General features: G+C 39.8%; 1 protein-coding gene and 1 pseudogene across 1 annotated transcript; both read left to right on the top strand.

Moving 5' to 3' along the window:
- The first annotated feature begins 6,986 nt into the window (after positions 1 to 6,986).
- LOC131487935 (membrane-spanning 4-domains subfamily A member 4D-like) lies at positions 6,987 to 16,224 on the top strand. The gene is made up of 7 exons (XM_058689134.1): positions 6,987 to 8,317; positions 11,008 to 11,177; positions 11,518 to 11,652; positions 11,833 to 11,889; positions 12,474 to 12,605; positions 13,639 to 13,740; positions 14,207 to 16,224. The coding sequence occupies exons 2-7, from the start codon at positions 11,058 to 11,060 to the stop codon at positions 14,294 to 14,296; spliced, it is 636 nt and encodes a 211-aa protein (XP_058545117.1). The 5' UTR covers positions 6,987 to 8,317; positions 11,008 to 11,057; the 3' UTR covers positions 14,297 to 16,224.
- LOC131488930 (U6 spliceosomal RNA) lies at positions 7,127 to 7,239 on the top strand (annotated as a pseudogene).
- Positions 16,225 to 17,207: the final 983 nt, after the last annotated feature.

Raw genomic sequence — 17,207 nt, 5'->3', positions numbered from 1 at the left:
TCAAGGGAAGAACAAAATATGTATCTGCCCAATTATATATCTAAATTGGAGGGAAAATCTAGTATTTTCCTTTTTGAAGTCATACACTTTTTATCTTTATAGAAATAAAAAACAAGAGCTCAGATGCTTACCACCACTCTACTAATGTGTAATTGACCTATAAAAAAAACTGTATGTTTAAACTACAGATCTGGGGCACCTGGGTGGCTCAGTCGGTTAAGAGTCCAACTTCAGCTCAGGTCATGATCTCACAGCTTGTGAGTTTGAGCCCCACATCAGGCTCTGTGCTGACAGCTCAGAGCCTAGAGCCTGCTTCAGATTGTGTCTCCCTCTCTCTTTGTCCCTCCCCTGCTCATATTCTGTCTCTCACTCTCTCTCTCTCTCTCTCTCTCAAATAAACATTAAAAATTAAAAAATTAAAAAATAAATAAATAAATAAACTACAAATCAATTATGTGGAGTGCCTGGGTAGATCAGTCAGTTAAGTATCCAACTCTTGGTTTTGGCTCAGGTCGTGATCCCAGGGTTGTGGGTTCAAGCCCCATGTTGAGCTCCATGCCTGCTTGGGAGTCTCTCTCCTTCTCTTTCTACCCCTCCCCCTTCAAAATAAATACACATTAAAAAAAATAGAGTACCTGGGAGGGATCAGCTCATACATTCGCTTGCTGTGTTCAGGGAACCTCCTGGGAAAGGTTTAGAAATAGATTCTCATAAAATGATGTTCCCTAGTCTTGCACTAACATCTAGTTTAGATTGAATGATGTTTGGGGACACAGGTATGTGTTTCTCCTATTTTCTTACATATGGTGGTTTTTCTCTTAGATTCTTAGATGGCTTGCTCAGGCTGTGCTGGTGCCTAAGGCTCATGTAAGTTTTCCTTGAGTTGTCCCATGCAAGGAAAATGTAGGCGAATATTAATCTTATAAAAGCTATTTGTTAGGTAACGGCACTAATTATTGGAGAAGGTCATCATTGTCTAAGGGCATTTCTTTTTCCATAAAAAAAATTACCCAACTCTCTGGCTGCAAATTTAAGGTTGCAATTTCATAAGCCCTTAGAGCACTTCCAAGCTGTGCTGTGAAATGATCTCAACAGTGGGGATCATTTGCGAAGGTCAGGAAATAATTCTCCTAAAAGCCATATTCTGTCCAGAATGTGCAACACGGAGTATTTTGGTCCCCAAGACTGGCTAGCTAGTTTCCTTGGTGCTGTTTTATCCAATTTTACATAACAAATAATAAGGGTTTTTTTTTTAAATCAGGGTAAGTACTGTGATCCATGAAGAAGGTGTACTTGGTATGGAATTATATTCTCTAGGTGTTCATTCTTCTTTTTTTTTTTTAATGTTTATTTATTTTTGAGAGAGACAGAGAGACAGAGAGACAGAGAATGCATGGGGGAGGGGCAGAGAGAGGGAGACACAATCTGAAGCAGGCTCCAGACTCTGAGCTGTCAGCACAGAGCCCGACGCGGGGCTTGAGTCCACAAGCAGTGAGATCATGACCTGAGCCAAAGTCAGATGCTCAACTGACTGAGCCATCCAGGTGCCCCATAAGTGTTCCTTATTCTTGTTGAGAAGTAGGATATTGCGCAAAAAGGCTCTCGCTTCCAAAGGGTGTGTTTTGTCAATCAGGAGTCAACAAAAGAAAAATGGTAAAATGCCATTTTGTCATCGTGAAGAATGAGTCACAATTTGTCCAGAGAGACATGAGAGAGGAGTGACAAAACTTTTGAGCTAATTATAGTATTATGAAGGTATAAGAAAAATACACTTTTTCCTAACAACACACAGAATAAACACAAATGCATTTTTTGTCTTTTTTTCACTTTTTTAAAAATCTTAGCGAGGGATGGTGGGAAAAGGGCAGAGATAGAGAGAGAGAGAGGGAGAGAGAGAGAAAATCCCAAGCAGGCTCCACAGTCAACGCAGAGCCCCACGAGTGGCTCAGTCTCACGGATCATGACCTGAGCTGAAATCAAGAGTTGGACGCTCAACTGACACCCAGGTGCCCCACAAAATACATTTTGAGTATGGGAAGACAGAGTGCAGGAACTGTCATTGCTAAGAATTGGAATAAAGCCAGAAAATCATGGGATAATTCTTATCAGATTATTAGCCTGCATTAAACACTATGCCACCTGGGTCCTTTTACAAATTCAGTATCTAGGGACACCTGGGTGGCTCAGTGGGTTAAGCAGCCGACTTCAGCTCAGGTCATGATCTCCCAGTCCGTGGGTTCAAGCCCTGCATCAGGCTCTGTGCTGACAGCTCAGAGCCTGGAGCCTGCTTCTAATTCTGTGTCTCCCTGTCTCTCAGCACCTCCTTTGTTCACGCTCTGTCTCTCCCTCTCAAAAATTAATAAGCATAAAAAAGTAAAAAAAAAAAAAAAACACAACAAATTCAGCATCTAAATACTAACTTCTATGTGTTTATGCCTGTCTTTCCTACTTATTCTTCTCATTGAAAATAACAACAGTGATTTTTTTTTCCCCCTTGGATATTCTCCTGGAAAAAAAAAAAGGCATTAAATTTCTATAAAAGGATGAATAGGTTTTACAGGATGTAACTGAGTCAGAAAAAATATTTCTGTTTGCCTTTATTGTTTCTAGGTATTTTCTTCATATAGCATGCTTCACAAAATTTTTATAGTGCGCTCTAGAACTGGAGTTGGAGCTCCAGTAAAAACATCTTTGTGGGGCAGGAACACCAAAACTAATGGTTAATGTGTCATTTCAGCCTCATTGATGGGGTTCAACATATTTTAAGGCAAAGTATCCAAATGGAGCAAGCTTGCAGGCTAGGACCTTCTGTTTCCTCTCAGAGTGATTTGACGTTACTTATTACGTTACGTACTAGCCTTTCTAACTCTCCTTAATAAGACAGAGGTCACAACATTCTTCAGCAGCCAAGACACAATGTTAAATGCTTACTAATATCATGTCTTTCCTGCTCAAGATTTAAAACAGTTCCATTGGGGGCGCCTGGGTGGCGCAGTCGGTTAAGCGTCCGACTTCAGCCAGGTCACGATCTCGCGGTCCGTGAGTTCGAGCCCCGCGTCAGGCTCTGGGCTGATGGCTCGGAGCCTGGAGCCTGTTTCCGGTTCTGTGTCTCCCTCTCTCTCTGCCCCTCCCCCGTTCATGCTATGTCTCTCTCTGTCCCAAAAATAAATAAAAAACGTTGAAAAAAAAAAAAATTTAAAAAAAAAAATAAAACAGTTCCATTGTCTAATGTCTTTCATTTGGCATAGCGCCCATGTTTTACTTTGAAGCTTTATGGGTGGGAATTGCCTATGGAATCATAAAGATTCGTCCTTCTACCTGATCTTCCTGGCCAACACACCCTCTGTCAGCAAGGGAAGTGCCAGGTTGTAAAGAACAATAGTATCAGGGGACACAACTATGGATGTTCAAGGAGGAAATCCAGACACCTACCAGGGCCAGTCGGAGCCAATGCCTTTCCCTCAGGAGGCACAGACCAATCTGCAGAATATCCTACGGGGGAGCCAGTCGTCCTGGGGTGGTTCATGTTCCCCTAAATTAGCTGTAGGTCAAAGTTACAGGAAGACCTAAGAGAAGAGTGTGGAGTGATCACAGTCATTCCCGTATCCAGAGGACAATGGGGGCGTCATCAATAAGAGGCTGCGTGTACCATTTAGTCCAGTCTCCAAAATGTCCTGGATTACAAAAAAAAAAAAAAAAAGATAGAAAGAAAAAAAAGATGACTAGCTCCTCTATGGTTTTGGAAAATTAAGAGTCACAGAATAGGTCAATCTATGTTTCCAAAAAGACCAAGCTGTCTCAACTTCTCAGGTGTCTCTTTGCACTGAGTTGAGGTTCCGGAATGATTCTTTCCCCTCAAACTCCCTAGAATTCTTTTCTGCCTTATACAGGAAAAATTCCATAGTGGAGGGTAGCAAATTCTTCCATAACTTTTCAGAATTTCAACTCACGGTGCTTAGTTCTGTTTTAAATGTAGGGCACACATGTGTAATCATTTGTCAGTTTAAAGAATGTGAAATAAGAACGTGCTTTCGGAATCTCTTTCAGATATATGTCAGCCTAGGATGAACACTGTGAATGCCATATTAACAGGAGTATGGCTCATAGTCTTTGCTGCCAGTTTGGGCAGATTCATTTATGACATGCAAAACATATTAGATGATTTGCTCATTGTTATAAGGATTTCCTGGTCCAGTGAAATAATTTCCTGGTATTTTTCCACATACACAAAATGACTTCCAGAATGTATTCTCAATACAGGTGGCAGAAATGCACAGATTATCACTGAAAGCCCACTTGAAGTAAGAAAATCAGGGCCTTGACCCTGAATGAATAAATTTCTCTGTGCTCTAAGTTATTGGTCATGCGAAGGCATGCGTACCAGGTAAAGCTAACTAAAACCTTTTTTTAGGCAAGAGCAGAATGAATGTCAATGAATTCATTCAGTGAATTTGATGCCTGTCCCTGGAAGGTAAACAATGAAAAGTCTAGATGTTTTGTTCCTTTCAGAACGATGATAGACAAAGCCCACGATTCTCTCTACAGACATCACATGGAGCCTATGCTGCCCTGATACACTGAGGACATAGTCAAGATTACTATGAAGTTCAAAAGCGTTGTTAAGATACCCCAAATTACATAAGCTTCAATAAAGCAATCTTTGCAAATCAACAGGCTTTCTTTCATGTTAGTGATGTCAGGAAAAACACATAATAGGAGCTCGTGTCACTGTGTGAGTGTAACTACAAATTTGAGTGTCTGTATGATATAGTGGTTAATTATGCTGCATAGTCACTTAAGTTTGCTCTGTAGAGGAAGTCAGGGTGGGACATTTTATCACTGATGAGAGTAGGTCAATCATTTATGAACGAGAGCAAGCACGGTCAATGGCAAAGCTCATTTTGCTCAATCTTGTAAACTTTTTCTTCTTTTTAATGTTTTTTTTAAATTTATTTATTTTGAAAGACAGAGCACAAGCAGGGGAGGGGTGGGGAGAGAGGGAGAGAGAGAGAATCCCAAGCAGGCTCCACGCCGTCAGCACAGAGCCCAATGCGGGGCTCATACTCGTGAACCGTGAGATCATGACCTGAGCCGAAATCAAGAGTTGGACACTCAGCCGACTGAGCAACCCAGGTGCCCCCCATAACCTTTTTCTATGCAGGATTTTAATTGGCAGGGGATTATTATTCTAAGGCTCATCTCCTTTGTGCTTGAACTTGCCATCTGGGGGCCTCTGCATCTAGTTACCAGGGCTGTCGCTATGATGTGACCTCAGTGAAGGTCTGTGGTCCAGAGACTTGGAATGTTTTCTGGGACATTCTCTGCCATTTTTATATTTACCTCGTTGTTGTTAGCCATATAAAGCATATTAAAGTCCTGAGCCCCTGTGTCGTGTTACACATCTGTGTGAGAAGCCCCTCGTATTCAGTTTTGCCCCTAGGATCCACGTGCATAAGATTAGACTGGGTACACATTGAGGAGGTGTCTAGGTAGGTGTAGGTATTTGTATCAGAACAAGACAAAAGTAACCCGAAGAAGGATCCACAGGACATTGGGAGACCTAAGGCCACGGGCAAAAGGCATACCATATGCTCCTCTGTTGTATGTCTTGATTTCTCCACAGATGGCAGTTGACTTGTCCTCCAGTGAGCATGGACCCTCTATAACATCTCCATATCATGATTATGATGATGTGGCTTCCCAACCCACTTAAGTTGTTTCGTTTATCTCTTCAATGAGCAAGTCTTGGATTTGTTCTAGTTTGTGTTCTTGAAAATATATCCACGTCTCCATAGCAAAGAGGGCCTAAAGTGTCCTCAGAAATATGGGGGGGGTCACAGGTTTTATAAAGCTGACTTTGTTACAGTCGCCTACTCTTTCCATCAGTGGATGACCATTGAACATAAAAAATTAAGTATACAATGCTTATGCCATCAGGACTGTCATCATGTCAGAGCCTTCTTAACAAGAAGAAAGAGACTGTTGGAAGTCTGTTGGAGATTTAAGACGCTGGTCTGCTCCTGCAGAGCATGTCTCAGGACCACTGATCCGTACAATTTCTGGAAAGTCATTCACTTCAGACCACACTGTGAATGCTATTTGGAATTATGCAATAGGCCATCTGTGCCACAGTGTGATTTTTCTGATGCCTTCTCCACAGAATATAAATAGCAATGAACTATAAATAATTAAAAATAAACCCTGTCCTTAACATCTTACCTTGTAGTAGGCTCCCCAGTTTCCTGGGTCTTTGGACTTGGACCCAAATTATACATTGGCTCTCTGGGCTCCAATTGGCCGATTGTGGAACTCGGGACTTCTCAGCTTCCATAATCACCCATGCCAAGCCTTTATAATAAATGCCATTGCCATATCAGTGCATCCTATTGGTTCTGCTTCTCTAGAGAACCCCGATTAATACAAATAGATCTGTATCATGAAAAGAAACTGAATTCGTAATTGAAAGGCTTGTCACACAGAGAAGACTGGGGGGAGATGGCTTTGCTCCTGAATTCTATCAAACGTTCAATGAAGAAATAATACCAATATTACACAAATCCTTTCTGAAAATAGAAGAGGAAGAAAACCTATAGAGCTTTTTAAAAAATGTTTATTTTTCAGAGGGAGAGAGAGCACACAAGTGGGGGAGTGGCAGAGAGGGATGGGGGACAGAGTATCTGAAACAGATTCTGTGCTGACAGCCCGATGTAGGGCTTGAACCCACAGACCATGAGATCGTGACCTTAGCCGAAGGCAGGCACTTTAGAGGTTATTTTTGAGGCAAGCAAGTAACCAGCTCTCCCACCCCCCAAAAAGGATTTAAAATATCATAGGAAAATAAAATATGGATATATTTACATGAGCTTAGACCCATATATCCTTACCAATATTAATAAATTAATCCCAGAAATATGTATAAAAAAAGATACTTCATAACCAAAATGGTTTATGCCAGGTGCATAAGATAGTTTTACACCTTTGAATACAGCATAAAGGAGAGAAACTGTATGGTCATTACAATAGGTGGAAAAAAAGCTGTTGAAAGAGGTGAACTCCTTTCATAATAGAGCTTTTCAGCAAATTAAGAATATACTGAAAAATCTTCAGGTTAAGAAAAGGCAGAGCAGGGCTCACTTCAGCAGCACAGGTACTACAATTGAAACCATTTACAGAAGATTAGCATGACCACTGCACAAGAATGACATGCAAATTCACGAAGAAAAGGCAGAGCATTCCTTTTGATGGATTCAAAACAAAAGCTAACAAGAACAGTGACACTTAACTCTTTTATACAGCTGTTGCCAGACCCAAGGATAGGAAAAGAGCATCTTTTCTTCCCCTTAGAAGCTTTATCTCAAATGCTTATGCCTTGCAGGAAGCGGGGTGGTGGTGAAGAACAGTGAGATTCTCCATCATTCATGATGGGAACCCATGGGCAAGTCCCATGCAAGAACCCAGAGAAACCATAGAGTCAAAAGGATGCCATATTTCTTCTTTCTTTCTAAGTTAAAGGATAATTTAGCCAAGGCTATAGAATATGCAAAATCTCCCTTATATTTTTGGATAATATAATTCCAGAGATATGGGCAAATAGCAACATTACTCCCATCTCTGGGTTTCCTGGCTTAGGCTCTATAAATATTGAGTGCTGTTTTCCCATAATGATTTGTCAGGCAGTAGAAATGGGAGTAAGAAAGCTAAAGTCACTATAGAAGAACTATCATTGTTAACCAAACATACAAAGTATAATCTGGAAGCAAAGAGGGTAAAAATCCCATATTTATGTAAAAATCTCATATTTTTTATCCAAGGTGAGGACTTCTATGGACAAATTAAGATTTAATTGTAAATCAAAATATCGCCCCAAACAGAGAGCACATGCTTCTTTCAAACGGTCTTTGGGAGGGGGTGGGTAAATACGGATTGAGATTTGCCCTCACAATGAGAAAAGAGTGTGCAAAGCTTTGGCACTCAAAACTGTGGCTATCTGAACAGCAGAGATAAAGGATTATCTCTGTCAACATGATGCAATTTACCCCATCAGAGAAACCCATCTGCAAGAAATACAGCACAGAAAGACGCCTTTTAGGGTGAGGCTTCATTATCTCTTCATACAACAGGGAGTTATGTCTTGTTGAGGAAAACCTACGTATACCAAATTCCCACAGCTTATAGTCCCTGATAGGGACACAGATCATATACTGCTTGATGCTCTGGGGAACTTCCTTGGAAAGACTCTGAAAATGACTCTTTGGACTGATGTTTCCAGGTCCTGTACGGATATCTAGTTAAGACGCAATGCAGTTTGGGGACAGAGGTATGTATTTCTCTTTTATTCTTATTTTAGTGGCTATTCCATTGGCCTGTAAGGGGGCACTAGTTATCTGAGAAGGACATAAATGTCTAAGGGGATTTTTTTCCCATAAAAAAAAAAAAATGCTTGACTTTCTAGTAGCAAACTTAATGGTACAATTTTATTTTTAATTTTTTTAATGTTTATTTTTGAGAGAGAGAGCACAAGGGCATGTGAGGGGGAGGGGCAGAGAGAGGGGGGACAGAGGATCCAAAGCAGGTTCTGTGCTGAAAGCACAGAGCCTGATGTGGGAATCGAACTCACAAACCATGAGATCATGACCTTGAGCTGAAGTCAGACACTTAACCGACTGAGCCACCCGGGGGTTCCTTAATGTTATAATTTTAAAGACCCATAGAACCTTTTCAGATTGTGCTTTGAAATTATCTCAGCCATGTAATCATTTTCAAAAGAGAGAAAACAAGTGGTCTAAAAATCATATTCTATCTAGAATTTGCAACACAGACTACTTTTCCAGTGTTCCCCAAGTCTAGCCAGCTAGTTCTTTTCATGCTGCATTATCCAATTTTTTGTAACAAATGATTACTTTTGATATTTTTTGTGAATAAAAGAACTTTGATCCAAAAAGGAGATATTCTTGATCTGGAATGATCTTATAATCTTTACTCTTGCTGAGAAGAAGTATATGGCATTGAGTGGGCAATCAGTTCTAAAGACTGCTTTGTAAATCAGGAATCATTGAAAAAATATTTTTAAAAATGTTGACTTTACCATCATGAACAGTGAGTCACAGTCTGTTCAGAGAAACATGATATTTTTGCTTCAGATATGATTAATAATAAGGAAGAGGATTAAAGCTTTTGTAAAAAGCAAATTAGTGAAGACAGTATCATACTATTTATAATGTTACAAGATGTAAGAAAAAATACACATTTATTTCCATACTTAACATAGATACTCTGTTGGTAATAACAACAGAGATGATCAGTGTGAGAAGACAGTGTTCAGTAACTATCATTGAAACAAGGGTAGGAATAAAGTCAGAATATCATGGAACAATTCTATATAAAAGATTATTAGTCTGCATTAAACACAAATACTTCTATTTCCACTTGGATCCTTAGGCAAATCTAGTGTCTAAATACTAGTTTTCTTTGTGCGTGGCTTTTCCCCATCCATTTTCCATTTGAAAGTAATTATTCAGGATGCCCCCCAATAGTAGAAAATCTCCCCAAACTCAACTGTTTAAGCCTAGTGTTGAATGGAAGCCTTACCAATAACATAAACAGTCAATTAACAAATATATTTTATGTTACATGTACTACGTACTACATTCTTACAGTAAAGTAAACTAAGGGAAATGTTACTAAGAAAACCGTAAGGGATAGAAAATACACTTACAGTACTGTACTGTAAAAATCCACATTTAAGTGGATCTGTGTGGCTCAAAACTGTGCCATTCAAGAGTCAACTTTATAGTGTTTTTTTTTTTTTCTTGGTCAATCTCCTAAGAATAAAAGGCATTAATTTCTGTAAAAGAACCATCAGATTTTATAGAACTTAATAAAGGTAGGTAGAAGAAATATCGGTTTTATCACTACTGTTTTAATATATTTTCCTGATAAGTTTGAACATACCTGTACACCATGCAGCTAAAACTTTTTATAGTGAATTCTAGAGGTGACGTGAAATTGTGGCTGCATGGACCATATACCAAGATTCCCATGATCTCATTTCAAAAAGATCTGTACACACGACAGAGTATCCATTGCCGTCATGATGAAGATAGCAAAGATGATACTATTTTTTGTTTATACTCAGGATGGTCCCTGTGTTCAAATAAAGAAAGATTTCTTGGTGTCAGAGAAGGAAAGCCTTCCGAACGTGAGCATTTTTGCTTAACATTTCTGTAAGCAGATCACGAGTGGAAAAGTGAGGATTTGGGCTTAGGCAGACACGGTTCCAAGCCACCTAGCTGGCTATGCCAGTGCGGAGCCATATGGTCCCTTCCGGACTTTCTGTGAGTTGTGCCTAGTTTGTATGGTGACTTAGAGGTAGGAAGAGGAAGCAAACTCGGAGTCTAAGAACACGCATGCTGCATTGTGGCTTCTTGAGTCAAATGCCGTTTGTTCTCAAACTTCAGAAAGAACTTCCTGAACCCAGAGACCAGGCAATAATAGCTCTGTCAGATACTACCTAGGAACAGAGGTGTAAATGAAAGAATTCTGCACAGCAAAATAAGGAATCAAAGTAACAAATATCGTCTCTCCATGGGGCCGGAATACCAGGACTAGTGGGCGATATGTATTTTCAGCTTCAGGGCTGAGATGGCCAACACTGTTTCAAGACAGAGGACCCATAAGACACACGCACCCAAGCTAAGATTCTCAGCTTCCTATAATGTAAGCATACATTACTTACACAGCCTTCCTGAAACTCAATATAATAGAGAGTATGTCAATCTGAACCGCCTGAGGTACATCGTTAAATACTTAATAAGTGTCAGATTTCCCACCGTTGAGAACTGAAAAAATTACAAGTGTCCTAATTTCTTACATTTAGCACCGTACCTGTCTTTTACTTTAAAATATTTATGTGCGTTAACTATCACATGGAATCAAAGAGACTAATCCTTTTACCTGATCTTTCTGGCCAACACATGCTCCACTTGTGTGGTGACTCAACACCCCCAGTGGGGTGAGCAACAGGGTTGTGAAGAACAACGGTACCAAGGGACACAACTATGGATCTTCAACGAAGAGATCCAGCCATCTACCTGGGCCAGTCGGGGCCAATGCCTCTCCCTCAGGAGGCACAGAGCAATCTGCAGAATTTCCTAAAGGGGGAGCCAGTTATTCTTGGGGTAAGTACAATGAAGGTCATCTAAGGATTCTGAGGTGGCTCACATTCTCCTAAATTCGCTCTGGGCCAAAGCCACATGATTCCCTAAAAGTGTGGAGTGGTCACAGTGATTCCTATACCGAGAGGACTATGGGACTTTTAAATAAGGGACCGCATATACCATTTAGCCAAATCACCGAAGTGTTTTATATTTGGGAACACTGAATGTAAATTTAGGTACTGATCATGGAATCCCCAAATGAAAGTAGTCCTGAGTCATTTACAACCTCCAAATGCGGGGCAAGTAATTCAAAGAGTAAAGCAAATTCCTCCTAACTCAAAGGTACTTTCTCACTTTCTAGGTGAGCCAGATCATGATTGGCCTAATGAATATTTGCCTGTGGATCATGGTAAAGGTCTTTCTTTCATTCCACAAACTACATCTATTCCTAGAGAACACGGTATATACCTTCATTTTCCTTTTGGGACCAATCTTTGTAAGTAAAGTGGAATCACTTTGATTTCTGTATTAGTTAGAACTTACGTAAAATCCTTAATAGTTATCTATCAGCACAAAATTTAGGGGAAAGTATTGAGAAATATTTGGTGTTAGGAAAAAATACTATAGAATGAGAATACATTCACAGACTAACTCATTGAACTTTATCTTTGTACAGTTAATTATATCTGGAACTATGTCTATTGCGTCTGGAAAGAAAACAACAAAAAAAATGGTGCGTTTACCTACAATTTCAGAAAATTAAAAGAGGCATAGCATAAATCAGCCTTCATTTCCTGGGGTGCCTAGGTAGGTCAGTTGGTTAAGCATCCAACTTCAGCTCAGGTCATGATCTCAGGTTTGCCATTTTGAGCCCTGCATTGGGCTCTGTGCTGACAGCTCAGACAGAGCCTGGAGCCTGCTGCAGGGAGATTCTGTGTCTCCCTCTCTCTCTGCTCCTCCCACTCTCTCTGCCCCTCCCCTTCTCTGCTTATGCTCTCTTTCTCTCATTAATAAATAAACATTAAAAAAATGTTAAATCAACCTTTGCTTCCAGAATGATCAAGCTGTCTCAGACTCCCAGGTTTTTCTTTGCCTTGAGTTAAGATTCCAGAATGATTCCTTCCTTATTCCCCCATAGGTCATGCTGTCTCTGTCTGGCTCAGATGAGAAATTATCCAATAGTGGGTAACAACCCTGGGCATAATTTTGATGAATTCCAATTTTACTTACATTTTAAATATAATGCATACATATGTACAATCATTTGCCAGAGTCAAGAGGGTAAGAACAGGGACTCCGTTTCTGATTCTCTTTCAGATCTGTAGCAGCCTTGGAACGAACACGCTGGCTGCCATATTGGCTGGAGTGTCGCTAATAATCCTTGCAATCAGAACGGAAATCTCCAGTCACTTCTTATCAGAAACAGTTTTAGCTCGTTATTTCTTAATTGTAAGTATTGAAAGACCTAGTGGAAAAAAGATCTCCTGATATCTATCCACATATATAAAATTCCTTGCAGATGTCATTTTCATCCCAAGGGAGCAAGAGGGGGAGGGGCGTGTGGCGCCTGGGTGGCTCAGTCAGTTAAGTGTCTGACTTTGGCTCAGGTCATGATCCTATGGGTCGTGGGTTCCAGTCCCACGTTGGGTTCCTCACTGACAGTGTGTACCTGCTTGGAATTCTCTCTCTCTCTCTCTCTCTCTCCCTCTCTCTCTGGCCCTCCCCAACTCATGCTCTTTCTCTCAAAATAAATAATAAAATAAGCTTAACAAAATTTTGAAAACAAAACCAAAAAACACAAGTGGGTAATAGGGCATAGCTTAAAACTGACAAATCACCTGAAGAAAGATGATCAGGGCCTTGACCCTGAGTGAATAAATATCTCTGTACTACACATTATTGGTGATGTTAGGATCTAAGTACATCAGGTGAAGCTAAGTAAAACCCTTACTTTAGATAAAACCAGAATGGGTGCCAATGAATTCAGTCAATGATTGTGATTGCTGTCTTCATCAAGGTAAAGAGGAGTCTAGTTGCTGAGTCCATTCAGCACAATGACAGACAAAGTCCAGGATCCTTTCAAGAAAGTACGTTCAACAAAACCGACACTGATCTACTGATCATATGATGAAAATCACTATGAGCTACAAAGGGATCTTGAAACATTTCAATTTGTAGACACCTCAAGAAAGCATGGTTTGCAAATGAGCAGGCTTTTTATCAGTGGGTTATGTCGAGGAAGAAAGTGGATAACGGGATCTCACTTCATCTGTGTGAAAATTATAAAGGAATGAAATTGCAAATTTGGGAGTCTGTAAATTAGAGTCATTACGGGTATCTCTGCCCAGATTTTATCTGAAGGTGGGGCCAGACTGGGATATTTTCCTACCCTGGGTTATGAAGGAGAGTGTGCAGGGTCCACGGCAGGCCCTCTCTTTCTCAGGCCTTTAATCTTTTCTCTCCGCATGATTTTAATTTGCAGGGGATTATGATTATGAAACTGATCCTCATAATCCTGGGACTCATCGTCTCGGTGTTGCTGTCTGCATTTGGATGCAGTGCTGTCTGCTGTGATGTGACCTCAGTGAGTTTCTGTTATCCCGAGGGCTCAGAATGTGTTTTAGGGTATTCTCCGCCATTTGTACATTTACCTCTTTAAGTTTTACTGAACAGTTCAAACCGTAAAAAGCTCTTAAGCCCCTCTTTCATGTTCGGAGCCCCTTGCACTCTGTTTTGCCACTAAGAGCCGCCAGCGTTAAGATCGACCCAACACCTATACTGACAGGGCGGAGCTTCCCTGGGATTTTCATTCTGTCCCTCTCTCTCTCTCTCAAGATAAATGAATAAACTTAAAAAAAAGAAGAAGAAGAAGTAGATTGGACCAGGCATTAGTGGAAGGTTGCTTGGCTGGACGTAGACGTTCATGTCAGAAAGAGTGGCCCCAAAGAAGGTCTGCACGTTAGGAGAACTAGGACCAGGGACAAGTGAAACGTCATATCATATCATGAAATGCCATCTACTGTGTTGTTTTTTTTTTTTTTCCTCCACAGGTGGTTGTCGACTTATCCTCCAATGACTGTGGAGTTGCCGTAACCTCTCTTTATCATTATTATGATGACGTGGCTTTCCAACATGCTTAGTTGTTGGAGATACCAACTTTTGAACCATTCCTGGACTTCCTCTAATTGTATCATTAAAAGTAAATCAGTAATCAGGTAGTAAATAGAGTCTTAAGTGTCTGGGGTGGGGCGGGGGGGGGGGGGGGATCCAAGGTCATAGATTTGCTGATGTTGACTCTGCTGGGGCCCCCTACTCTATCCTCAATTATGATTCCATTTGGACATGATCAATGAAGTACGTGATCCCTCCGCATCGGCACTGGCATCGTCTCATACCGTTGGCGGTATGAAGAAAAGGAACACACCAGAAAGGTTGTAGGTATTTGGGGATTCTGGTCTGGCCTTGGAGGATGTGTGCCAGAACGGCTGATCCCCACAATTTCTGAGAAGCCCTTCACTTTGGACTATAATGCTAATGCTATACTGGGAGCTGTGCAATAGGCCAGCTAGGTAGATCATGTGCTTCCTGACACTTTCCCTAAAATGTACAATTTTCTATGACATAAATGAATTAAAATAAACCCTGCTTTTATCCTTTAACCTTGAAGTAGCCATAATTTTCCTTTATTTACCATTTTGGTGTTCTCTGTCCCATTACGATTATACATCATGAAGTCAGTGATGGCCTTTTCAATTCAGGGTCCTGTAAAAGCAACCCAATGAGTAAAGTGTGACTGATGTTTGAAAATAGGGAAATACACACACTTTCTGCACACAGGTTCTGCTTTTTCAGTGATTGAGCCCCTGCAGGTCCTTATTCTCCTTTGCGTCGTGGATCCTGACTCAGCCTGAAGTAACCCACACACTGTGTGGCAAGGGAATAGTGATCATCACATTTCGACTTTTTGGAAAGGCCTGGAACACTATCAGTTTGTAATCTATAGTCAAAAGACACATGTGGCCTCTCTTAATATATGGCTAATCACAATTTAAGGAAGTGCTAGCAGATGGCTTAATGCAATCCTGCCTGTACCGCCTATAATAAGATCAGAAACTGGCAACTCACTGTGTGATTCTGGCTGAGCTGTTGCCAGTCTGATAGCATTTCGTCAACTACAATATGTTACTGGCACTTAACACTGTCTTAAACACTAGACTAAGTCTATGGAAACAAACAAAAAAATGTACAAAAAACATCCAAAGCAAACCTTATCTCTTCTTTTAATGCTTTTTCACAGAAAAGAAAGTCTGCTATACTCATTTACTAGTTCTAGATTTTTTAAAAGATTCTGTAGGATTTTCTACATAAACAACAATGTCTTCAATAGGGACATTTATATTTCTTACTTTCCGAACTTTAGGTCTTTCTTTTCTTGCCATATGACCCTGGCTATGACTTCCAGTAGATGTTGAACAGGAGTGGTGAGCACATATACGCTAGTATTGGGGAATAAGTAGTCAGTATCTCACTGCTGGGTATGTTGTAACTGTAGGTTTTTGTATATGACTTTTTCCAGATAATGGGAATCCACATCTTTTCCTAGTTTTTTGAGAGTTTTTCTTTATCATGAATAAATAAATTTCATCAGACACGTTTCCTGTATATTGAGAAGATCATGTGGGTTTTTGTATTTATTCTGTCAATATGATGAATTTTACGCATTGATTTTTTTGTTAAACCACTGTTGCCTTCCTGAAATAAACTCTGTTGGCTGTGGTGTGGTATCTTTTGATATACTTTTGGATTTGATGTGATAACATTTTGCTGTGGATTTCTGGACCTATGTTGAGAGTTATTGCCACATAGTTCTTATATCTTTGTCTTGTTATGGTATTGGAGCAATGTTGACCTCATAACATAGAAGGGATTACATCCAACTTTTTTTCCCTTAAATATTTGGTAGAATTAGCAATATATGATGGAGTTGGTTTTGTTATTGTTGTTGTTGTAATGGTTTTTGTCTATACACTCAATTGTTTAATAGATATTAAACTAAGGAGATCATCTATTCCTGAGTCAATGTTCATAATTTGTGTCTTTCAAGTAATTATTCCATTTCCTTCAAGATGTCAAATTTACTTCCTAAATTTATTCACAGTATTTCTTTATTATCCTTTGAATATCTCTGGATTCTGCAGGGATGTCCCTTCTTTTATTCCTTACATTGATAATTTTTGTCTTCTCTCTTTTTCCCTTGGTCAAGAAAGTTTAATAATTTTTATTGATTTTTACTGTAATGCTACTGTAATACAGTTATATATTAATACTTTGCTTGGTATACTTGAGCCTGGCCATTGAAATAGATGATAGATAGGTAGATAGATAGATAGATAGATAGATAGATATAGCTAGCTAGATATAAATTTAAGTGTCATTGGAAATATAATTATTTTTTGTTTTTGCTCATGTTTATGTTTATTTTATTTTAGTGAAGTTAGAGTTAATAAGGTGCTAACACAAAGACCAAGAAAAGTTTGTTGAAAATATGAATTTCCTAGAAATTGCTCCAAAGGAAAGAATTTTATTTAGTAAGTTAAAAGAAAAAATATAGTCTTTGTCAGATTAATGGAAAGAAATGCGAAGAAAGTGAGTGCAAAAAAACCCTATAAATTGGTATTGAGGATTACGGTGCTAATGCTTGTAAAAAAATTTATTTATTTTTGAGAGAGAGACAGAACACGAGGAGGGGAGGGAAGGAGAGAGAGGGAGACACAGAATCTGAAGCAGGCTCCAGGCTCTGAGCTGTCAGCACAGAGCCCGACATGGGGCTCAAACCCATGAACTGTGAGATCATGACCAGAGCCAAAGTCAGACACTTAATTGACTGGGCCACCAGGCACCCCACGGTGATAATGCTTCTAATTTTGAGCAACAAAACATGATTTATATCGATTTTATTGATGTACATCAAAACTGCTTATCTAGAGTTCTAGGTATGGAAATATAGCAAATGAGGAAACACAGAGATCTGAGCATAGATTTCTCTCCCCT

This window comes from Neofelis nebulosa, chromosome 10 (assembly GCF_028018385.1).
Source record: "Neofelis nebulosa isolate mNeoNeb1 chromosome 10, mNeoNeb1.pri, whole genome shotgun sequence".
NCBI classification, from domain to species: Eukaryota; Metazoa; Chordata; class Mammalia; order Carnivora; family Felidae; genus Neofelis; species Neofelis nebulosa.
This window is presented reverse-complemented; position numbering and strand designations above follow the sequence as displayed.